The sequence below is a fragment of the Glycine max genome, chromosome 14 (genome assembly GCF_000004515.6).
Source record: "Glycine max cultivar Williams 82 chromosome 14, Glycine_max_v4.0, whole genome shotgun sequence".
NCBI lineage: Eukaryota > Viridiplantae > Streptophyta > Magnoliopsida > Fabales > Fabaceae > Glycine > Glycine max.
Window position 1 is genome coordinate 23,597,932 of NC_038250.2, and position 26,415 is coordinate 23,624,346.

The 26,415-nt window shown below is 36.1% G+C and overlaps 1 protein-coding gene across 1 annotated transcript; it reads left to right on the forward strand.

Moving 5' to 3' along the window:
* Window positions 1-11,579: 11,579 nt before the first annotated feature.
* LOC100170724 (BURP domain-containing protein) lies at window positions 11,580-14,644 on the forward strand. Its single transcript, NM_001251387.1, is given in 4 exon segments — window positions 11,580-11,695; window positions 11,915-12,023; window positions 12,830-13,263; window positions 13,944-14,644. Coding segments are annotated over 4 exon segments (1,104 nt in total). The 5' UTR covers window positions 11,580-11,656; the 3' UTR covers window positions 14,466-14,644.
* Window positions 14,645-26,415: the final 11,771 nt, after the last annotated feature.

Sequence of the window (26,415 nt, forward strand, 5' to 3'; positions counted from 1 at the left end):
CTTCACCGGTACGGGTCTATTCACCATCATTGACTAACGGTGCTCATTGACGGCAGGAGCACACATAATTTCGTCCAGTCCAGAGTGGCGAAGTACCTTCAATTGCCCATGATATCAACCATACCTCTTCAGGTCACCATCGGTAATAACACCATCCTCCCTTGTGACCACATCTGTTACCAGACTCCACTGCTTTTATAGGGTTGTTCATTCGCCGTTGACCTCCATGTACTTCCCATCAATGGTTGAAACAACTCGGGCCTGTCATCACCAACTACGACACACTGACCATGCAGTTCCACCATGTCGGCAGTTCTGTTACACTTCAGGCGGATGCTCCGACCACCCCGACAGACGCATCATCCCTCCAACTTCGTCGCCTTATACAGACCCATTCTGCCTCAGCTTTCTTCCATATCTCCATTTCTCATCCCCCCTCGAATGAAACCACCCCTCCCTTACATCATCCACTTCCTGATATCCACTTACTCCTCCTAAAATACTCCCACCTTTTCTAGACCCCCACATCTTTACCACCACCCCGCCCGATATCCCACCAAATACATCTACTCCCTAACTTCGACCCTGTGAATATACGCCAGAAGATCGAAATTGAGCGACAGGTGAATGAAATGTTGACTGCAGGCCTCATCCAACTCAGTCATAGTCCATTCTCGTCGTCAGTACTGCTGGTGAAGAAGAAGGATGGAAGCTGGTGCTTTTGTGTCGACTACCGAGCCCTCAACTCCTTGATCGTGAAAGATTGTTTTCTCATGCCCATGATCGATGAGCTCCTAGACGAGTTGAGCAATGCTTCCTGGTTCTCTAAACTGGATCTCCGGCAAGGCTTCCACCAAACTTTAATGGTGGAACAAGACATCGTGAACACAGCTTTCCGCATGCACTTGGGGAACTACGAATACAAAGTCATGCCATTCGGCCTGTGTAATGCCCCTTTAATGTTCCAGGCCACTATGAATGAGATACTTAAGCCCTTCATCCTCCATTTCATCATTGTGTTCTTCGGTGATACCCTCGTTTATCGCCCATCCTTCGAGGATCACCTTCGCCACCTCACATAGGTATTTGAGTGTCTAACACAGGGCCAATTCTACCTCAAGGAATCGAAGTGTTTACTCGCACAGCGAAAACTTGAATACTTGGGGCATATCGTCTCCAATGCAGGTGTTGCCCCCGACCCAGCAAAAATCCAAGCTATGGTACACTGGCCCATGCCAACCAACACTCATTCCTTTTGCGACTTTTTGGGTCTAACGAGGTTCTATAGCAACTTCATCAAGGGCTATGCTTCCATCACCACCCCCTTGACTTCTCTGTTACAGAAGGAGAAATTTCACTGGAGCGACGCCGCACAGACCGCTTTCGATAACCTCAAGCATGCCATAACTCAGGCCCCAATTCTGGCCCTTTTGGATTTTTCAGTGCCATTTACGCTTGAAACAGATGCTTTTGGCTTAGCCATGGGTGCCGTCCTCATGCAACATGGCCACCCCTTAGCATGTTTTAGCAATTTCTTTTGCCCAAGATTGCAATGCGCCTCCACGTACGTCCGGGAACTCCATGCAATCACCACCGCCATACGTAAGTGGTGCCAATACTTGTTAGGGCACCCATTCATTATCCTTACAGACCATAAGAGCTTGTACAAACTTATGAACCAAGTTATCCAAACGTCGAAAAAGCAAGTTTACTTGTCCAAGCTGCTTAGATATGACTACTCGATACAATACAAGTTTGGCAAGGCAATTGTTGTCGCTAATGCTCTATCACGACTTCCTCAATATTCCAGTGGGCAATGTTTAATCTTGTCCATGCCTCATCCCCTATTCCTTGATGCAATACGTGCTTACATCCGCACCCACACTTCGGTCCAGGACCACATTCACAAGGTGACATCATCCACCAATTTCGTACAATACAAGTTTGGCATGGAAAATGTTGTCGCTGATTTCAAGTTTCATGGCAGGCTACTTTTTTTCAAGAACAAAATCTGGCTGGACCCAGACCACCTATTTCGTACTTCACAAATAGAGGAGTTCCATTCCACCCCCATCGGCGGCCATATAGGATTCGCTAAGACTCTACACCGACTTTAGGCCAACTTCCACTGGTCTAACATGCACAGTGACGTTCGCAAATTCATTCGCCAATGCTCCAATTGCCAACAAATTAAATACGAACCTAAACGTCCTGCGGGTCTGCTTCAACCCCTGCCAATACCGGCCTCACCATGGGAGGATCTATCTCTCGATTTCATTAGTGGCCTCCCTCCGTCGCAAGGATACACTACCATACTTGTAGTGGTGGATCACTTCACTAAAGGATCTCATTTCGGAGCATTAGCACCCACTTATATAGCACACAAGGTCGCTACTTTTTTTTCTCAACATGGTCTGCAAGCTTTATGGCTTCCCTCAAAGTTTAGTTTCAGACCGCGATCCCATCTTTGTTGGACGCTTCTGGTGTGAACTATTCACCATATCTGGCACAGAATTATGCATGAGCATTTCCTATCCTCTAGAAATAGATGGGCAAACCGAAGTTCTAAATCATACATTAGAACAATATCTTAGTTGCTTTGTACATGATGCCCTGACCAAATGGTTCTTATACCTGCCTCTTGCCGAATGGTGCTACAACACATTCGTTCCTTCAACCACGGGCATGACGCCCTTCGAAGCCACCTATGGCAAGGCTCCACTTTCCATTACCACATACATTCCAGGATCGTCACAGGTAGAAGCCATCGACAACATGCTAACCACACGCCAAGACCTTTGGACCTTATTAATAGCTCGCTTCCAAAAGGCATAACAGGCCATGAAAACTCAAGCTGACAGCAAACGTCGTGATGTTACATACAACGTTGGTGATTGGGTATATGTTAAGCTTTGCCCTAACCGCCAAACATCCTTGTCCAGGACCACTTTCCACAAGCTTTCCAAACAATATTATGGGCCCTTCCAGATCACTGAAGCTATTGGTGTCGTGGCTTATCGTTTGACTCTCCCAGTTTCTTCCAAAATTCACAATGTATTTCACTGTTCCATCCTCAAACCACATCACGACCCTGTCACACAAGTCATAGACCCTCTACCTCCTCATGCCAACGACAACCATCATCTGATTGAACCACTACACATACTAGACACAAAATGGGACACTACATGTGTCCTACATTCTTTGCTGGTCTTGGTTTAATGACACGGGATACCACCGGAAGAAACATTGTGGGAACAGTGGGACGCATTACGTGAAAATTTCCACCTTGAGGACAAGGTGTCTTTGCAAGTAGCTGGTATTGATGAAGAATACCAGACTCGACCAAGGAGAATCACTTAGAGGCCAAATTACCTGAAGGATTATGAGAGCCATTAAGTCGACAGTAGTGCTGAATAAGTGTACATCGAGGTAGTTTCTTGAATTTCAAGATTAGAATAAAAAGCTTTTACCAATTTAGAATACACAGGAAATTTTAAAGACATAAAGGGAATGAGATTTGAGTTTTGAAATGCTTGAATGCATTCAAAACTCTCATCAGAAAAGAAATCCATATCTATGAACTTAGGATCTATGATAGAAGGAGAGGAGAAAAGGTTTGTGTACCGTATATGTTGTTCTTCAGATGAGAACAATGAGGAGGATGAAATGGAGGAAGGAATTGGAGTATCCTGAACCTCAGAATGCCTTTGACTTCTACTTGAAGAACCTTTGTGCTTCTTTGATGGTTCCGCCATTTGAGAGACTCTTTCGAAATTTCAATCGGTTGAAATGAAAGAGAATGAAAAAAAGATGAATTTTGGGCTTTGTGGGGAGTGATTTGGATAAGAAATGAGTGAGTTATGGCAGAAAGAAGAATTGGGAACGAGGGTTTCGCGAGAGAAACTGGAGGTTTCTGATTTCGAAATCTGAATTTATAGGAGCAGGGACGCGTTGTAATCGATTACAACATTTGGTAATTGATTACACTCTTCCTGACTTGCTGTAATCGATTACAGTATTATAGTAATCGATTACTAGAGAGCTTTTTGGGAAAACTAAGTTCTGAATGAATTCTCAGAGTGAAAGGATTTGAAAAGGGGTCAAAATATTTTATATCTAAAAACTCTTATATGAAAATAAATATATATAACATAATAGATTAAAAAATAACTTGTATGAATGACTTTTAAGCAAGTAATTCACATATCATAAAAAAAATCATGCAAGAATCATATGTACTATCAACTATTTGTTTTTAATAATAAACTTCATGCTTCAAGAAAGAAAATAACTCAATCAATCATATAAGCACATAGCAATCAATCAAGAAAAAAAAATTGTTAGTCATCATATAAACAAGTTAATTGAAAGAAAAATTTCAATAAACTAAATTTAAAAGAAAATGGTTTTGATGTTACCTTTTTCATGATTCACGTGCCTAGATCTTTAAAGACGGAAATCAGACTTTTGCTTTTTGCTTAATCTTCTTGAGATATGTTCTCATCACTTTCATAGTCCTTGGATAAAAGGTTGATTTCCTTCTCCGAATCATTGGATGAGTCATTGTCATCCCAAGAAATATACACCTTCTTGGATCTTCTTTCTTTATAGCTTTTCTTCTCATTCTTCTCAGACCATGACTCATTTGAGGGACAATTTGCCTTTATGTGACCCGGTTGATTACACTTGTAGCATTTAAGTGTAGGAGAAACTTCTTGAGATCTCTTCCCATTGTTGAAGTTATGGCTTCTCTCCATTCTTCTATTTTTGACGAATTTATGAAACTTCTTCACCAAGAGTGAGAAGTCCTCTTCATCATCAGATTCTTCTTCTTCTTCTTCTTCTTCTTCTTCTTCTTGCATTGAGGAGGAGGCTTTGAGTGCTATGCTTCTTTTCCTTTTGTCGGTCTCTTCATTTTGGTTGAGACGTTGGAGTTCCATTTCATGTTCCTGCAATTTGTCAAACAAAGTGGCAAGAGACATAGAGGAAAGATCTTTACTTTCAGAAATATGAGTTACCTTGGGTTGTCATTCCCTACTTAAACATCTTAAAACTTTATTAATTAAATCTTCATTAGGGAAGATTTTTCCTAAGGAGGCAAGATGGTTGACTATGTGTGTGAATCTTTTCTGCATACTTTGGATGTTCTCATTAGGGTTCATCCTAAATAATTCATATTCATGTGTAAGGGTATTGACTCTAGATCTTTTCACATCAATGGTGCCTTCATGTGTAAGTTGGAGAGTATCCCACATCTCCTTTGCATTTGAACAGTTTGACACTCTAAAATACTCATCTATTCCTAGGGCTGAAGTGATAATGTTTTTGGCTTTAAGATTATATTGGATTCTTCTTCTATCCTCATCAGTCCACTTATCTCTAGGTTTTTGTGTTGTGGTGCTAGTGCTTGCATCTACTATGGTAGGTATGTAAGGTCCTATTTTTATTGCTTCCCAAATGTTTAAATCTATGGCTTCAATAAAGATTTGCATTCGGGTTTTCCAATAGTGGTAACCCTCACCATTAAAGATAGGTGGCCTGTGGATGGAGTTTCCTTCAGGAAATAGAGAATTTGAGGAGGCCATGAATCTTGAAGTTGTAAAACTTTCTACAAGATACCTGCTCTGATACCACTTGTTGGATCAAGTGGCCTCGGAATAATTAAGAAGGGGGGGGGGGGGGGAGGGAGGGTTGAATTAATTATGAACGTGTCTTGTCTAATTAAAAATCTATCCTTCTTAATGTTACTAGATTCAATTAGGCTTTTACTACTAAGTTAGGAAAGTAAAGAACAGAAATAGAAACTTAACCAAAAGTAAAAGCGATAATTAAAAGTACACAACGGAAATTAAAGAGTGTAGGGAAGAAGAAGACAAACACAAGATTTATACTGGTTCGACCATAAATCGTGCCTACATCCAGTCCCTAAGCAACCTGCGATTGTTGAGATTTCTTTCAACCTTGTAAAATCCTTTACAAGCCAAAGATCCACAAGGGATGTACCCTCCCTTGTTCTCTTTGAATAACCAAGTGGATGTACCCTCCACTTGAACTGATCCACAAGAGATGTACCCTCTCTTGTTCTCAGTATAACAATCCCCAAGTAGATGTACCCTCTACTTGTACCACAAAGGATGTACCCTCCAATGTGTTGGGACAAAGAATTCTCAGGCGGTTGGTCCTTTGAATCTTTGTAAAGGGGAAACAAAAGATATCTCAGACGATTAGTCCTTTGAATCTTTGTAAAGGGGAAACAAAAGATATCTCAGGCGGTTAGTCCTTTGAAATCTTTTGCTTAAGGGGAAGGGAAGAATCAAAAGAATTCTTAGGCGGTTAGTCCTTTGAATCTTTTGTAAGGGAGAAGAAAGACACAAAATAATTTAGGCGGTTAGTCCTTTTGTTCTTTTGGCAAAGGGAGAAGAGAATGAAAAAGATGAATAACACAAGTTTTTTATCAAAGAAATTTTCTTGAAAGAGAAAATATTGAACAAAAACTTTTAGAAAGATGAAGAGAAATGAATTAGAAAATTCTGTTGAAAGTGTTGAAAAAGATGAAAGAAGATATTGAAAGATTGAATGAAGGATGTTAAAAGAGGATGTTATCAAGATAGATTATTTTTGAAATTCATGCCATGGTCACATATTTATAATCTCTTGATGACTCAAGTCAAAGTTTGTGACTCTTGACAATTTCTTTAAAAACTAGTCACTTAAAAAGTCGTGACTTTTGAAAAAATCTTCAGAAACAAGTCACTTGAAGAATTGTGACTTTTGAAAATTTATTTTTTGAAATTAGTCATTGGTAATCAATTATCATTAAGGTGTAATCGATTACACATCAACAGATGTGACTCTTCATTTTAAATTTTGAAAATTAAAATGTTTAGAAGCTCTGGTAATCGATTACAAGTATTGTGTAATCGATTACACAAGTTTAAAATGATTTGAAAATGTTTAAACACAAGTTATAACTCTTGAAATTTGAAATCTTAACATTTTAAAACACTGGTAATCGATTACCAGAGAGTAAAACTCTTTGGTAATGATTTTGTGAAAACTTCTTGTGCTACTCAATGTTTTGAAAAACTTTTTAAGACTTATCTTGATTAAGTCTTCTCTTGATTCTTGAGTCTTGAGTCTTGAATCTTGATCTTGATCATCCTTGAATCTTGATTCTTGAAACTTGATTCTTGAATCTTGATTCTTGAAAACTTGATTCTTGAATCTTTGGATTTTGCTTAACTCTTGATTCTGTGGCATCATCAAAATAACCTTGGAAGGCATTGCTTCCACAACAGACCCTCTACCTCCTCATGCCAACGACAACCATCCTCTGATTGAACCACTACGCATACTAGACACAAAATGGGACACTACACATGTCCCACATTCTTTGTTGGTCTTGGTTTAATTACACAGGCTACCACCGAAAAAAACATTGTGGGAACAGTGGGACGCGTTACGTGAAAATTTCCACCTTGAGGACAAGGTGTCTTTGCAAGCAGCGAGTATTGATGAAGAATACCAGACTCGACCAAGGAGAATCACTCAGAGGCCAAATTACCTGAAGGATTATGAGAGCCATTAAGCCGACAGTAGCGCTGAATAAGTGTACATCGAACAACCATTGGGATACAAGGTGAAAGGAGAAGAAGACAAAGTTCTCAAGCTAAAGAAGGCACTTTATGGACTAAAACAAGCACCAAGAGTATGGTACAGTCGCATTGACAAGTACTTCCAAGAAAATATCTTCACAAAGTGCCCACACGAGCATGCCCTTTATGTCACGATCAAAGATGGAGATATCTTGATCATGTGCATATATGTGGATGACTTGATCTTTATGGGAAGTAATCGAAGTATGTTTGAAGAGTTCAAGAAAACAATGATCAAAGAGTTCGAGATGACCACTATTAGACTAATGTCATACTATGTCGACATTGAGGTAAAGCAGAAGAAAGATGAAATCTTCATTTCACAACAAAAATATGCAAAGGAGATGCTCAAAAAATTCAAGATGGATAGCTCCAAGCCAGTTGGTACACAAGTGGAGTGCTAAATGAAGTTATCAAAGTTCGACGAAGCAAAAAAGGTGGATGCTACAAATTTCAAGAGTTTGGTACATAGTTTGTGATATTTGATGTGCACAAGACTAGACATTCTATATGCTACTGGACTCATCAGTCGATACATGGAAACTCCAACCACTACTCATCTCAAGGCTGCAAAATGAATTCTTCGCTATATCCAAGGAACAATTGACTTTGGGTTATAGTTCTCAACAAGTAATGACTATAAGCTTGTAGGTTATAGTGACGATGATTGGGCTAGAAATGAAGATGATCAAAAAAGTATTAGTGGATTTGTGTTTTTCATGGGGAATACGACCTTCACTTGGATGTAAAAAAGTACTCGATAGTCACTCTTTTGACTTGTGAGGCAGAATACGTAGCAGCTACTTCATGCGTTTGTCCTGTAGTCTGGCTTAGGAATTTGTTAAAAGAGTTGGACATGTCACAAGACGAGCAGACCAAGACCTTTGTGGATAATAAGTCAACCATTGCTCTAGTAAAGAACCCAGTGTTCCATGATCGAAGCAAACATATTGACACTCGTTACCACTACATAAGATAGTGCATAGCAAGAAAGGATGTACATCCAGAATATGTGAAGTCTCGAGACCAAGTAGCTAACATCTTCACCAAGCCGCTCAAGCAAGAAGACTTTATCAAGTTAAGAAGCTTACTTGGAAAGGTAAATCAAGTTTAAAAGGGGGGGGGGGGGTGTTGAATAATATAAACTTGATTTAGCCCATTAATCAAGTGTTAGGCCCATTTAAGTTTATGGTACTATTCCAAAGAAAATTATAGAGAAGTGTAGAGTTAAGTAGAAGTAATATTTAATTGGAAGAAGCGTGTAGAACTAAGTAGTTGGGACAAGTGTGTAGAACTCTCCCTTGAAGCGTGTGGAATCTTTGTTGATGTATATAGAAATCTCTCTTGGAGCCTATAAAAAGGGGGGAGATTGTCATTTGTAAGTAAAGCCAAAAAAGTCAAAACAAAAGCATTTCTCAAGTCATAAAAACTATCATTTTTCAAATATTCTCTCCATTTCTCTCAAATACTTTCCATAACATTTTCCTTTCCAACATATTGTTGCCGCTAGCACCACTGTTTCACCATTGTTATCACCACTATCACCGTTGTTACCATTGTGACCACCACTATTTCACCCCCACCACGACTATAACCACCAATATCATTGTCGTCACTCCCAGCCTGCTACTCAGCCACCGCCATTATTTCATAATACATCAAGATATATAAGATAATATGATTGACTTGTTTATTTATCTTCAATTTGAAACATCTTTTTAAAAACTAAAAAAAAAGTATAAAATGAAATTTAAAACTCAACTTAAATTGATTTTATTTTTTAAAACTTTGGAAACTACAAAACGAGAAACCATATCCCAAACGGGCCTTAGAGAGCGGGTTTAGCCTTTGGTTTTCAGGATATGAGCTGGTTGGATGAATCTCCATCCCAACTGGGCATTCATATTGCCAAAGATTTCTATCTGATTCCTTTTATTCTAATAAAATTCTAGCTTTCTATTGTCAACAATAAAATTATTCAGTGCGTGCATGTAAGAAGAACAAGGAGCGTTGCCTAACTAATGAAATGCATGCATATGTACTGTTTCCAGAAAACAATTAATGAATAACTTGACATTTTTGGGGAGATTTTTAAATAGTTGTAAGTTTTAAAATTTTTAAAAACAAGAAGCTGTTTTTAGTTTTTAAAATTTAGATTTGTTTTTTAATTTTGTTTCAAATTGAACTCATTTTAAAAGTTTCAGATCAACTTAAAATTAGTTTAAGGATATATATAATTTTTTAAAATTTATTTATTGTTTCCGACAAACTCCAACATAACTGGTAGATATTTTAATTTCTTAAGAATACTGATAAGCATTTAATTCTCTAACCGTGTGTAAGAAAAAAAATTTATTAAAAAAGATAAAACTTACTTCAGTTATCTCTGTGTCAGGCTGATTTGTCACATAATGTTGGATTTTTAATATAATATTTACATTTATAATAAAATAGATCTCATTACTATTAATAAATAATAATAGAATAAAAAAATTGTAAATTTTTATCGAAACATATTAATATTCGATAGAATAATATTGAGATATATTATAAAAAAATTTATACTTTAGATTAACAACTAATATTAATCTCGTATATTTTCCACGTTCAGATGAGTACCTTTAAAATTTTCCTCCCATAGTGATTTATTGGAGTTGAACAAATTAAAATTAATTCCTATAAAAAGTTACATGTAGTATACATTAAAAAAAGAGAGTCTAAACTCTTTAATGGCCTGCTTGTTTACCTTTGAAAATGACTAACAACTGTCGTTCTGCCCCTAATAAATTTGAGTAGTTGTTTGTTATTTGATGCAAAGAATTATCCTGTTAAATCATATCAATACAATAAAAACTGAGACATGCTTTAAAAAGTTTGAGGGTAGTACTATATAAATTATAATATTAAAACACATATAACTAAAATTAAAATATATTTTAAGAGTTTAATTTTTATCTACTATCAATAAAAAAATTTACACAATCAACTAAAAAAATATATATTTTTGAAAGAATTATTATAAAACTCAATAAATATACTTTACGTGAAAATTTGTCATAAGATGACATTGTAAGAAAAAAAACCTTGTACTCCCATCTAATTAAATTCATATATTTAATGAATTTATTTAAAATAAATAATATCAATGTAAATATTATATCAATAAAATATTATCGATTAAGTTAAAAGAAATTATTAATAATACATCTATATTGAAAGAAATATAATTTTACCCTCGTTGCCCATCTGTCCAAAAGTACTTATGACAAATTAAAGTCGTCGAAGCAGCGACAGTTGAAGTTATTAAAAATGTATGACAAATTTGGTAGTCGATCGATCGGATGCTATTTGAACTTTCGACCGACCTTATCAGGAAACCATTCTTTCTAGAATATTTATTTTAGTAATTTTATAATGTCAATAAAAAATATTACATATAAATAAATATATGAAATATTATAAAAAATTAGAAACATGTAATATGTTTTTATTCAAAAGCGATTAAGAAAACATTACTAGAAAAAAGTTATAAGGGAATTTAAAATTATATTTTTTAACATTATAATCATTATATCCAAGGACAGATTTTAAGAGAAGTTATATACACATTTAATTTTCCCTTTAAAAATTTAGGTAGTTATATAATTTGTTATCATAACTACGTGTATCAATAAAGTCCTATACAATTGAGTTTCTTAGAGAAGTTGTATTCATTTTGGTGATCTATCAATGAAATTAATTTCTGAAAATAAAAACTGATTAAAGATATCTTTAATATATAAAAGGTATACAATTATGAATGTTGAAGTGTAATTATTTGTGACCCATATCCTTAACCTGAATTTTGGATTCGCGTGATTATATCTCGGCTATATAAATGCTGCGTGAGGCACATAAGGATCCTCATTCCTATCTCAAGTCTCACTTTTTTCAGCTTCTCTAAATTCTCTGTCTACTTCACCAAGCACTTTTGGTTGCAGCTTTGGTTAATTTCCAATATGGTGTTTCCTCTCCTATCTATCTTTGCTTTACTCAATGTGAGCTTCACTTTCCAAACTATAATATTGAATTAGCACGTGCTTGTTATTTTTCCCACTTTGTCTTCAAGTTGTGGTTCCTTTTTATTCAATATTCATGAACCCCTAAAGCTTTGATATATCTTGTGATACTAATTATTTCAAACATGTTTCCATATTAGATAATAGTAATGTTTACGTGGCCTTTATGCTAATGAAGGTTTTGTATTTAATTTGCAGCTTGCAGTGGTGGCAACCCATGCAGAAACCTTGCCCCCTGAAGTTTACTGGAAGTCGAAGCTTCCCACCACTCCAATGCCGAAAGCCATTACAGATATCCTTCACCCAGGTCAATTCATTTAGTAGCTATTTTTTAATTAGAGAAGTTGAAGTTGTTTTTGAATTTCATACCATTTTCATACGTTACATTCTGAGTCCTAACATCATTAGTAAAAAAAAAAAAAAAATAGTACTATTTGGAATGACTTTGTGACTAAAGCAATTGTTTTCAAACACTGACTGGTTTGTTACAGTAACACATCTTTAATACTCTTTCTCATTATTCTGTTATTGAATGAAATTTATGTGAATCTATTGAATATGTGAGTTTTATTTCTTAATCAGTACTAGTAGATCTGCTTCTAAATTTCAATTAATAGTATAAAATATATTAGAAAAGAGTGTTAGATATAATATGTTACAAGATTTATCATCTCCTAACAAAAAAGGAAAACCTTTCACGCACGTGATCTTAGACAAAAGAAAATCTAAACACCTGATAATGATAGAAAAAATCTTGCACATGATCTTAGACAAAGGAAAATCTAAACACCTGATATTTTAATTAATAATTATCAGTGATGAGCATATCCAACGCAGGTGCTTTATTAATTGCTTAAAATTAAGCAACATTACATGAAAAAATAATAAAAGTAGAGACATAGAATAGAAATAGATATAGGCAAATATTAGTTTATTAACTTTGTCAGAAATGTCTGTAAGAGATTCGAACCCGGACTTCTCCCTTCTTCTATTCTCTCTTAACCCCAAGTCATTCTTTCCTCCCACCAAATTAATTTTATATCTCCAAGAATATGACTACTCTTCAGCAACTGCACAATCAAATTCTGGCATTAACAATCTGAATATACGCAGATTTGGCAGAAGACAAAAGCACCTCTGTGGCCGTAGGAAAGGGGGGCGTAAACGTTAACGCAGGGAAAACAAAGCCAGGAGGCACATCAGTGAACGTAGGAAAAGGAGGAGTGAACGTGAACACAGGGAAAGGAAAGCCCAACAAAGGCACATCAGTGAACGTAGGCAAAGGTGGAGTGAACGTAAACACAGGACCAAAGAAGGGTAAGCCAGTGCACGTTGGAGTGGGCCCACATTCTCCATTTGATTACAATTACGCAGCCAGCGAAACCCAGTGGCACGATGACCCCAACGTGGCACTCTTCTTCTTGGAAAAGGACTTGCACTACGGAACAAAGTTGAACCTTCACTTCACTCGCTACTTCACCTCAAGTGTTGATGCCTCGTTCTTGCCTCGATCAGTTGCTGATTCCATACCCTTTTCATCAAACAAGGTGATGATCGAAAAAAATAATAAATTAAATATGTTTTTAGTTCTTTTAAATTTTATATTTGTCTCTTTATTCTAGCTTTCTGAATTAAAATTTCTATTTTTTAATTCATTTAATTCGCAAAATATCTTTTTTAATTACTCTTGACTGATTTTTGACAATAAAAAGAACTAAAAAAGTATTTTTTGAATTTTAAAAATTAAAAAAATATAAATTTTAATTTGAGAGATCAGAAAACATAAATCCCTAAATTTGAGTAACTAAAAATATATTTAAGACAAAAATAATAAAACAATGTACATAAATACAAGATTATAGCATGTGAGTATAACCATAATACCTAAAAGGCTATCAAACACTAACTTGAATTTGTACTCATATTCATGAGAGTAGCTTGGTAGAAAAAATAGTCAATTCCTCTTTGAGAGCTTTATGCTCATTCTAAGGAATTGTTAAAGAGAATGTGAATATGTAAATTTTCGTAATTTATGGAATAATAAATTTACAATTTCTTAACTATAGATAGAGCTCTCTCAATTTACTAATAATTGGTCAAATCCATCACTTGGTCAATCTTATCATAATTTCATCCAAATATCTGTAATCTATCTATGATAATTGATGATATAAAAAATAATATATAATTATTTATTGATACTAATTCACAACAATTATTTTAATAGGTGAATGAAGTGTTAAACAAGTTCTCCATCAAGGAAGGGTCAGATGAGGCTCAAACTGTGAAGAACACCATCAGTGAGTGTGAAGTGCCTGGCATTAAGGGAGAGGAAAAGCGTTGCGTGACTTCACTTGAGTCCATGGTTGATTTCGCCACTACCAAGCTCGGGAGCAACGATGTTGATGCTGTTTCCACAGAAGTGACAAAAAAAGATAATGAGTTACAACAGTATACAATGGCACCAGGGGTTAAGAGGTTGGGTGAGGACAAGGCTAGTGTTGTGTGTCACAAGGAGAATTACCCTTATGCAGTGTTTTATTGCCACAAATCAGAAACCACAAAAGCCTATTCTGTCCCATTGGAGGGTGCTGATGGAAGCAGGGTCAAAGCAGTTGCAGTGTGCCATACTGACACATCAAAGTGGAATCCCAAGCATTTGGCGTTTCAAGTGCTTAAGGTTCATCCAGGAACTGTTCCTATCTGCCACTTCCTGCCTCAGGATCATGTTGTCTTTGTTCCCAAGTAGAAATGTTTGTTCCGTCCCAAAATAATTATTATAGCTCATGCTTCATACCTTGATTTTATAATAACACTTCATATATGTCAACATAGTTGGATCTAGCAACAATATTGTATGTTTTTAACATGGTCAATTTAAGTTGCATGTGCCCATGATGCATTAGCACCATGCATGTATGTTTAATTTAAACATAATAATATATGCTATATTGAGGCTTTCTCTCATTCTCTCTGATTTGATTATTGTTGTTGCTAAATCGATCCAATATGTTATAACTAGACGATCCATTAATGTCCAATGTTTTTATGATAACAATGATATAAATTATTGATAGACTAATCATTTATTCTTAAGTGAAATAGAATTTACTATATATGAGCTCACATGGTAAAAAGATCCTACCTATCTTATTGTTTTTTTTTAGTAATCATCCGATGATCACAAGAACTTTTAATTGTTTTTGTTTTTTTAAGTACTATCCAACATTCAACACTGTTATAAACAAACGTTCAATCATTTGTGAAAATTAGTGTGTATACTGGAACACTTTTAGTTATTATTATGATTTCTCTTAATTTATTTGTGAAATTATGAAGGAAAAAAATTAATTTAAAACGAATTGTCCAACAGCCTTCTTAAAATAATGAATAACTTTTTGCCATTGCTTAAAAAAATGTTAATATAGAAGACATTTCAAAACAATAAATCATATTAAGATAATACTTGCTAATACGTAAAATTAGGTGTCCGTCAACATCATATTTTTAATAAGAAATAATTTAATTTATAAAATACTTTATTTCCATTAAACCAATACAAAATAATAAAAGTTTATTTGTACATTCTCAATAATACCTCGTTAAACAATTACAATATACAATTATAACACATGTTTACATTCTTGAAGTCATATACTTATTACATCCGAGTCACATTTGGAGAATGATAGCAACATAAAATTAAAACCTAATATATCCTCTTTTGTACAAGACAAGACCGAGACTGAGAGCTGAAATTCTGATACTGGGGACAGATGTCGTACAGGATGTCACGACATCACGCTTCAGAACATGCAGATTATATGTGTCCGTATGAACATATTAAACAAGTAAATAACACAAGAGAATTGTTAACCCAGTTCGGTGCAACCTCACCTACATCTGGGGGCTACCAAGCCAGGGAGGAAATCCACTAAAATAGTGTTAGTTCAAGGTCTAACAGCCACTGTTTACAACCTTCTCACCTAACCACTACCCGTGCAATCTCTACCTAAGAGCCACTCTTAGATATGAGAACCCCGCTCACTCCCTCTCAACCACACTCCCGTGTTTACAAATAAATCAAAGACACACCAGAGATCAACTCTGAACAAAAGAGATCAACCCTACACACTAGAGATCAACTCTACACACTAGAGATCAACTCTACACACTCAGGTCCAACACTTGATGTTAGGGTACCATCAAGGTGGCTCACAAAACACTCAAGTCCCAAACTCACAAAATAACTCTTCAATCCCGGACTTGGTACAAAACTCGTGCAGCCTCCATGGTTATATAGCAGTGTGCGTATCTGGGCTGCAACAGCTTGTGCTGGAGGAGATCTATCATTCTTCCTGAAAATCTGCACTTAAAGATCTAAAAGATACAGTTTGATCTTTTAGTTTTTATCTTTAATCTTTAATCCCTGAACGAACTCTTCTACTTTAAAATTCGAACTTTAATTATCTTTTAATTCGTTCCTAAAGATAGATCATCTAATCTCTTGCTAACTGCACAATAATCTGTTAAAGATATAACAGATTTATGTGTCCAGTATTTTCGGGCAAGATGTCAGGACATCGTATCCGACATCGTGGATCCTGCAGCTTCAATGCTTCATTTGACATTTTATCTTGACTTATGCATTGTGCAGCAACTCCAGTATTTTCGGGCAGGATGTCAGGACATTGTATCCGACATCGTGGATCCTGCAACTTCAATTCTTCATTTGACATTTTATCTTGCCTTGTGCATTGTGCAGCCCGATCTTATTCCTTGACATAACGTTGGACATCATGTGCAGCAACTCCAGCTTTCCTTCATTGTCTAAGTGCTTATGTTTTAACAAAATCTTAGCCAATCTTTTAAAACTCCGTAGAGCTAAGCACTAACAAGAGCAATGACTCAAACAAAATCTAACCCTTATATACCACTTAATAACTTAGAAGGCATCATCAGCAAATCCTTCTTCTTCTCGAACAAGTATAATAACCCATTTGGTGTTCATCTTAGCTTTTCCATCCGATCTTCATTGTTGGCATCAAATTCTCCATCTTTCTCTTAAAAACAAAGGACTTATGGAGTGAATCACCCATCTCCTCTAAAACTACAAACAAATGATCTTACGGTCATAAAAATACATACTAACCACCACGAAGTGATCCTCTCAGTCTAACTCGTAATCTTATTCACGTTTCTAATAGATTCTTAAATTATCACATTACAAACCTACTACCATTAGAACTTTCAGAACTCAGTGGTCTTGTACAATTTAAGTTGGATGACTATTGGGAATGCACCCCTTGTCACAAAGTAATGACAAGATTCTTACCAACACGGTTATGGCTCGCATTTGTTAGGATTGCCAAGTTGGCACCTTGAGATGCATAAACTCACCCCATGTTTCACATTTTATTAAGTTTTATGCAATTTTTTCTTCTCTCAACATTATATAGGGTTCATCATAATTCATGTTCTCCAAGCAAAGGGCTTAAGGCTCATTCTATGTCTACTTCAAAATAATGTACTCCAATGTGCAAAGGTATCTAATGCTTACTAAGTCCAAATGATTCATTAGATTCACACTCTTGTTAAGTCTTTATTCATTGTTCATGAGGGTTGAATTCTAATATCTAGAAATGAACTCATGCGTTGAGTCCATTTGTTCCCCCCTCAAGAATTTCATAATCCTTAGCCACACCAATAATTTTCAAAGTCATCATACAATTTTCTTGTGGATCACAAGTCCTCTCGGTTTCCAATTCAGCCAATAACAATTCAATAATAACAATTAAGGTGCAAGAAATTCATACTTAAATCAATTCAACTCTCAATTAATAGATACTTAGTAAAAGTAGATTCTCCTAACCTAATATTAAAACCTGTTTATGCTTCTCAAGGTTCTCATACACTAAGAAAATTTCAATTGAAAATCATTTGAAAGTCATTCATACACATTCTACAAGGTTCCATGCTTAGGCTTGGCTCGACCTACCCTTAAGCTTGGCTCAACCCACGCTTAAGCTTGAAATCCAATAGCTCAACTTCCTTTGTAGGTCATCTCGTTTAAGTTTGGTTCAGCCTACGCTTAATCTTGGTTCTAACCATGCTTAAGCTTGAAAACCACCAACCCATTTTTCCTTCCAGGTCATTTTGCTTAAGCGCAAGTAGCTCTTTGTTAAGTGTAATGCCCTGAAATTTAGATAACTAAAAATAGATGTTTCATGTATTTCTTGTATTATTTGATTACTTGATTAATTTGGATTAGTTGAAGTGTTGTGTGAATTATCCTTATGCAACTGCTTGGTGTTGATGTTATTGATAGAGGGCTATCCAAAGAGCATAAGGACCTATAAGGATTTCATGAGTTGAAGGGTCCAATGACAAGGTCCAAAGCCAAGCTTCTACAAGAAGAGATGGCTAAGAGAATCAAGGATGGACTACTTATCAAAGGCAAGGAAGGAGGAAGCTACAAGGAGTTGAATTGGAGCACCTTCGAGATTTGTTGAGCGGCTCGCTTAGCAACACCAGCTTGCTAAATGCATTTCAATCCAAATGAAATAATTCGCTTAGCGACACCAGCTTGCTAAATGCAATTCCAGTCAAAGGAGAAATTGCCCTTAGCGCGAATGTCTCGCTTAATGGCAACCTTATGCGAGTTTAAGTTGGGCCAGCTCACGTAGGCGAGTGAAATTTCTCCTAGGCAAGTCTTGCAGGTTAGAAATACATCCAACAAAGAGAAAAACATGATTTTTGTACCCCTCTTCTCCCCAAACACTCACCTAACCCCTAAACCCCCCTCCTCCTCCACCTACGGCCATCGGTGACCACCATGAGCCACCACCACTTGTCGCCCGACCACCGCAAGGAGTGGAACCCTTTAATCAAAGCAGAACCTTCAAAACCTAACTTGTGGATTTGATAGAGAATGGATCCCCGACCCCCCCTTTGCGGTTTCTTCAAGGTAACCACGATTTCTATGCCTTCTCCTAGTTAGATTAAGCCTATCATTGTATCACTTGTGATTTGGTTACCATTATTGGATGTTTTTACATTTCCTTTGAAAAAACCTTGAAAATGAGATGTTGTAAAAGTTACTTTTTATAAAACTGATTTCATTTTTGTGACCTTTGTTGAACCCCGATCACATTGGCATGATTGGAATTTCAAAATGATGTCTCTTTGATGTGGACCCCAAAAACACCATTTTAGCCCCATTTAAAATTGAATGGGTATTTGACCTTGAATGTTAAAATTGACCTTGTCTTTGAAAACTATAAGAAATTGTCTTCGTTTTGGTATATAGAGATCCAAGCTTGGACCAACAGATGTGAACCTAAGAGATCTCAAAACTACGCTACAAGGAGATAACGAGGAGACATAGATAGGTGAAGGGTGTTAATGGCTTTTTTATAGCTTTCGATGCCATAGTTAGGGTTTGGGGACCCAATTATGGGGTTGTATGTTTGTCCCTGTTGCGTGCTAGTTTTCAAGGACAAATTGTGTTTTAAATTGATGGGATGTGATATATTTATTTGATGAATATAGTTGTGAATGATGTTGTTGTATTGATTGAAATTTTTGAAAAAAAGTCTTAACTACAGAAGAGGCTATGCACAAATTTTTATATATGTCCTCTGTACTACTTCATTTATTAAATTTTAAATAGGCTTAAGAGTTTGCTTTGTATACTATAGTTTTGTTCTTTAATTTAGAATTTTCCCTAAAATACTAGTCTAGTTATATTACGAATTATTATTATATGTGATTTATGTTGTCCGAATACCTACAGAATGTGAATCTTAGGCATTAGTTTATATGTATTTATGTGGAATGTGATTGCTTGTGATGTTGATGACATTGAGATGAGATGATGTTGATGTTTATGATGTCATTGAGATGAATGCATGTTGTGTATGTACATGAGGGTGTAGTGACCCTGTCTGAATATCCCAAAAGAGTGTAAACTTGTTAGTAAGTACATGTGGTTCTTCATGAGGAAAAATCCTGGTGCTTGGGGGTATTTCACTCGGTTTGGAACTTCCTTGAGACTCATTGATGCAATCCTACCCCTCCAAGGGAATTGGATAGAAGACTACAAGAAGATTGAGCCAGAGATGCAAGAGAAGGCCTTAGGGTTCTCATGAGCCTTAAGGTAGATTTCGGGCCCATGGGCTAAGTATGAGCCCACTTATCTTTGTACATATTAGATTAAGGTTTCATTATTTTTGGGCCTTGTATTTAGGGCTCCATAATGTAGGTAGGGTACCCTAGAAATGTAGGATTTTCCAGCCCTTGTATTTTAGGGCACCTAGACTAGTTTTTGTATCAGGGGTAGTTTTGTAATTTCACATGCATTAAGTGAATATTTGATGTGTGCATTGGAAAATAAATTTAATTTAATTGGTATAAGCCCAATCTAATTAAATTTTAGAGGGGGAGGTGAGAATTTTCTTGCTACACCCCATTGTCACATCATATAGTCACACTTTGTGCATGTCCTTCATGTTTTACATGCCTCATGACACCTAAGCACACTTAGTGGAGAATCTTTGACTTGATCTTGGATTAGTGGGTTGAACCATAGCTAAAATTAACTAATCGTAATTAGTGAAAATTTGGCTCCACAAATTCAATTTCAAATTCAAGTAAAATTTGAATAGAAATTTAAATTTCCCTCCAATTTTGTGTGACACTTAGGCTATAAATAGAGGCCATGTGTGTGCATTTTTGGGAACTTTGATCATTTGAGAATTAAACTTCAAAGTTCAGACCTCTTTTGAGGCATAAAATTTTGTGCTCCTTCTCTCCCTCTCCCTCCATTCATCTTCTCCTACCTTTAAGCTCTTATCCACGGCTTCCTATGGTGGTGAGCTTCTTCTAGACTCATCTTCTCCTTGAAGTGACATCTCCTCTCAACTCTTCTTCTCCATTCCGCTGCCATTAAAATTCAAGAAGCAAAGGACTCCATTGATGAAGAAGATCCAAGGACTCCAAGCTCCAATAGAGCTACATCATGTGGTATCAGAGCATCTTCATCTCGGTGATGTTCTTTTTCTTCCTCTATCTTTTTTTCCGGTCAATTCACTTTAATTCCTTGTTATTAATCTTATTCTCCATGTATATCCTCCATTATCTTATGGTTTGGTGCTGTTTAGAGTAGATTCAAAAAAAAAAAAAAAATAAACCAATAAAATCGTAGATCTACACTTGTTCTTGCATTTCTATGGTTCAAATTTTATAGATCTACTCTTGAATCATGTTTTTGTGTTGATTTTAGGTTCTATCATTTTTCAGTCATAATCTTCTTGTGCTGAACCTTTAGATCTAAATTTTCTTCCAAAATATTGATTAGTAAAAAAAACACAAAAATCTAAGTGTAAATCACTTAATCCTTATTGTCTTAGAGTCATGTTTAGTCATAATAATTGTCACATTATGTTCTAAGCTTGTGTTGAATTTTTACTTTGGTGATTGAATTCTAGATACATTTGTTCTTGTATTCTTATCATTCTTAGCCTATCTTTTGAATTTTGAGTCTAATTCATGCATGTTATTTAGTTCATAACATGTTCTAAATCAATTCCTAGAAGTAGTTGAAATCGCTGGTGCTGACAGCTTGAACATATGAACTTGTATAAATTACTGGTGCTGAGTTGTGGCTGGATTTGTGAATCAAATAAGTCTTAAGCTCTCTTAAGCATAAGCAAACACAAATGATAACTATCCAAGCCTTAAGCAACATAAACACTACTCTTGATTTCTAGGTTGAAATCGCTGGTGCTGGTAGCTTGAACATACGAACTTGTATAAACTACTGAGAATTGGTAACTACGTGTTTTGAGCTGAAATTTTTACTAAATTTTCTAGACATCTGGACCAAAATAATAAAAAAAGAACCAACCGATTTAAATTAAAGGAAAAAATAATAAAAATCACACAAGGTGTCAAAAAAATCAGTGTCCAGGAAAAAAAAGTGAAAGGGAAGTGTGCTTGTTGTTTTGGCTTGAAATTTGTTCTATAATTGGTAGTTAATTTATACCAATCTTAGTTCTGAAATGTCAATTGAAAATTAGTGTGAAAAAAAGTTCCAAAACTAGAGGTTTCTTGAGTCTTTTTTTATAGTTTTTTTTACTCTACTCTAGAGCCATTCTAAGTTTCTCTTTGAGTCCTAGCTTGCTTTTATGTGCTTTTCATTGCTTTAATTGTTGAATAATCCTGGAAAATTTGTCTTGTTAAAACTATATTGGTTTAGGTTTCATTTCATTTTTTTGGTCTTTGGTTATATCTTGTCTCTTTGTTTCCTTGTTTGTGAATTGCCATATCGGGAATTGGAAAGAAGGATTGGTGCTATCCCTTGAAGAATTTGAGTCAAGAAGCAAGGGGAAAGCCACCTTAAGAGCTATTGGACTAAGAAGCACTCCAAATTGAGTGAATCACCAAAGAGAGAACAACCACCAAAATTGAGGACCTTTTTGTAATTTTGTAATTGACAATTTACTTACTTTCATTGCTTTCAAATTTTGTAACAAAAAGGACTTTCATTGGAAATAAGTTGGGAGCCTCCAATAGGTCACCCTACTTCAATTTGTGTGTAATAATTTTAGGAAATTTTTCCCTTAGGATTATGAGTATTTTGTTGAGAACCTTAAATGTGGTCATCCAAACACTCTTAGGATTCACCTAGTTTACATTTCTTGCTTACTTTCATAGCTTATTTCATTTACCTTTCCTTGTCAAACCGCCTAGATAGCTTGCCTTTTACCAATTAGTTTTTACCTTATCTTTCACACCTCTTTTAGTGTTTATTTTGGCTAGTTTCAACCATAGTTTCTTTTACCTTTTGTTTTCAAACCCCCAACAAGAAAGAACCACAACTTAGGAACCAACATGAGTCTTTATTCTTCATCTAGTGTTAATGGTGAGGGTTTTACTCCTAAGGACCCCTTGTATAAGATATTAGATGAGTTGAGATCCCTTAAGTTATGGAAAGAAAAACAAGAGAGAAAAGAAAAAGGAAAAAAAAGAGTGGAAGAAATAAGTCAAGATGAAAGAGAGAAAATAAGAGAGGAAGAAAGAAGAAAAATAATGAAAGAAATGAAAAGAGAAAAACATGCCTCCTATAGTAGCCATGACTCTTGCAAGAGTTTAAGTGAAGAACTTAGCAACTATTATAAAGGGCACCATAGTTCACATACTAAACATCACTCCCAAAGAAGAGAAAAGGATAGAAGGCCTCAAGAGGTTACCATTAGCCTCCCATATTTCCATGGAAAAGATAATGTTGAGGTCTACTTAGATTGGGAAATGAAGGTTGAACAACTCTTTGCTTGCCATCATATTAGCGAAGAGAGAAAAGTTCCATTGGCTACCCTTAGCTTTCAAGGGTATGCCCTCTATTGGTGGACTTCCCTTGTTAGGGAATGAAGGATTCATGGGGATCCTCTAGTAGAGTATTGGAATGATCTTAAGAGTGCCCTTAGGAAGAGTTACATTCCCTCCTACTATGAAAGGGAGCTTATGGACAAGCTCCAAAGGCTTAGACAAGGGAGTATTGAAGAATATAGACAAAAAATTAACTACTCCTTTTAAGAGTTGGACTTAGGGAGGAGGAAAGAACAAGCATAGCTAGGTTCCTTAGTGGGCTTAATATGGAAGTGAGGGATAAGGTTGAACTCGTTCCATATAGGGACCTAAATGAGCTAGTCCAACTTAGTATAAGAGTGGAGCAACAACATAAAAGAAAGCCTTCTTCAAAATCTTATGGCTTTCACTCTTATCCAAGGAAGGACCAAGCCCAAGGAATTTTGGGGGCTGCACCTTCAAAACCCAAGGAAGATAAGGGTAAGACCATAGAGAAATTAACCCCTAAGACTAGTTCCCAAGAAAGGACTAGCAACATTAAATGCTTCAAATGTCTTGGGAGAGCTGATGAGAATTCTGAAACTGGCCAAATACAGGCTAAAGGCCTAAGTGGAGAAGGACGAAGGCCCAAGTGGAGAAGGACAAAGCCCTCGAGTGGAGAAGGATGAAGGCCCAGAGGCAGAGACACTATAAAGACTATTAATTGTTGCTGAAGGCCTAGATTAATTTGAAGGCCCATAATAAATATGTTCTATTTTTTTATTTATAATTTTTTTGGCCCAAACTGTTTTGAAGGCCCATGTCTATTTTTATCTTTTTGTTCAAATACACTATAAGTATTGGTTTTTGTTTTCAATAAAAAAAACTTTTTGCATTTTCATAAAATTTGGTGAGAGCTTCTCTCTGGGTTCCTTGTTGAACCAATCTCAGACTTATCAAGGTAATCCTTGTGGCATCTACCCGACTTATCTTCCTTCACTGAAAATGGCATCATCCAATTTTCTGTAGCCTGTATCAAGCAATCCGCTCCTAGTCAGGATCATATCAAGAGGTCACATTGCCTCTCAATGCCCCACAAAGAAAACAATGATTATGAGGGGTCAAGACATTTATAGTAGTCAAGAGGAGACTAGTTCTTCCTCTTCCTCTAGTGGAAGTGAAGATGAAGTAAGGGGTGAAGAGTCTAGTGAGGAAGTCTACCCCCATAAAGAAGGTGACCTCCTAATGGTTAGAAGGCTCCTTGGAGGTCAATCTTATGATCTATCTCAATCCCAAAGAGAGAACATCTTTCATACAATATGTAAAATTTTAGATAAAACTTGTTCTCTCATTGTGGATAGTGGATCTTGTTGCAATTGTTGTAGCACAAGATTAGTTTCTAAGTTGAATTTCACTCTCATTTCGCACCCAAAACCTTATAAACTTCAATGGATCAATGAACAAGGGGGAATGATAGTTAACTGACAAGTGAAGGTACCTTTCTCCATTGCGACATATAAGGATGAAGTTAATTGTGATATAGTTCCCATGGAGGCAGGGCATATTCTTTTAGGAAGGCCATGACAATTCGACAGGAATATCATTTACAATGGCCTAACTAATGAGGTTACCCTCACCCATCTTGGCACTAAATTTGTATTGCATCCTCAAACACCTTCACAGGTGGCCAAAGATCAACTAACTATGAAAGATAAGAGGGATGAGGAAGAAAAACTAGAAAACCAAAAGAAAAATAAGGATAGTAAGGCCTTGTCTACAAAGGCCAAGGGGAAGGAAAAAGAGGAAAAGGATTCCTCCAAGAAGATTGCAACAAAATGTGATATCAAAAGAGAACTCATTCTTAAACAATCTTTCTATCTTCTCCTATTAAGGGAAACATCCCTTAGCACAACCATACCTCTTGAGCTTGAGATTATTCCTCAAGTAAAGGAGTTGTTTAATGAGGGTTTTGTTCATAAGAGCTTAAATCCTTGCGCTTTGTTGGTGCCCAAAATAGGTATTATGAGGCACTAAATCCCTATGATAGATGGTATGATGAATATGTTGAGTGGTGCAACCCTCTTTTGTAAAATCACTCATGCACCCAACATCTTCATGATTTGTGTACATAGAGACTCATTAGGTAGGTTTGTTCTTATTTTTAGTTTCAATACAAACCTAGGTGCTCATATGGGACACCTTAGGTTTGTCGTAATTTTTTGTAGGAATGATCAACATGAAAATAAAGAAAAAGGTATGTTTTATTCCATTACTTTCCTTAACTTTTTAAATAGTGATCAAGGGCTTCCCATGGACCCTACAAGAATAAAGGTTATTCCTAAGTGGCCTACTCCACCAAGTATAAGGGAAATTTGGGCCTTCAATGACTTAACAAAATTTTACAAAAGGTTTGTCCCATATTTTTCTATACTTGTAGCACCACTCATTGAGTTGGTGAGGAACTATGTTCTCTCATGGGAAGATGGTCAGGAAAGGGATTTTCAGTCCTTACCCTACTCTAACATACCCAACATCACTAATACATATGTTTTAATTCTTGTTATAGGTGTTGAGGAAAGAATCCCTGAGTTTCAAGAACCTCTGGATTTGAGGTCAAATCCTTTTCAAGGGGGAGGGAAACATGATGTAGCTCCATTGGAGCTTGGAGTCCTTGGATCTTCTTCATCAATGGAGTCCTTTGCTTCTTGAATTTTAATGTCAGTGGAATGGAGAAGAAGAAGAGTTGAGAGGAGACACCACTTCACGGAGAAGATGAGTCTAGAAGATATTCACCACGATAGGAAGCCATGGATAAGGGCTTGAAGGTAGGAGAAGATGAATGGAGGGAGAGGGAGAGAAGGAGCACACAATTTTGTGCCTCAAAAGAGGTCTGAAATTTGAAGTTTAATTCTCAAATGATCAATGTTCCCAAAAATGCACACACATGGCCTCTATTTATAGCCTAAGTGTCACACAAAATTGGAGGAAAATTTGAATTTCTATTCAAATTTTACTTGAATTTGAAATTGAATTTATGGAGCCAAAATTTCTCTAATTATGATTAGTGAATTTTAGCTATGGTTTAGCCCACTAATCCAAGATCAAGTCAAAGATTCTCCACTAAGTGTGCTTAGGTGTCATGAGGCATGTAAAGCATGAAGGACATGCACAAAGTGTGACTATATGATGTGACAATGGGGTGTAGCAAGCAAATGCTCACCCCCCCTCTAAAATTTAATTGGATTGGGCTTCTCCCAATTCAATTAAATTTATTTTCCAACGCACACATCAAATATTTACTTAATGCATGCAAAATTACAAAACTACCCCTAATACAAAAACTAGTGTAGGTG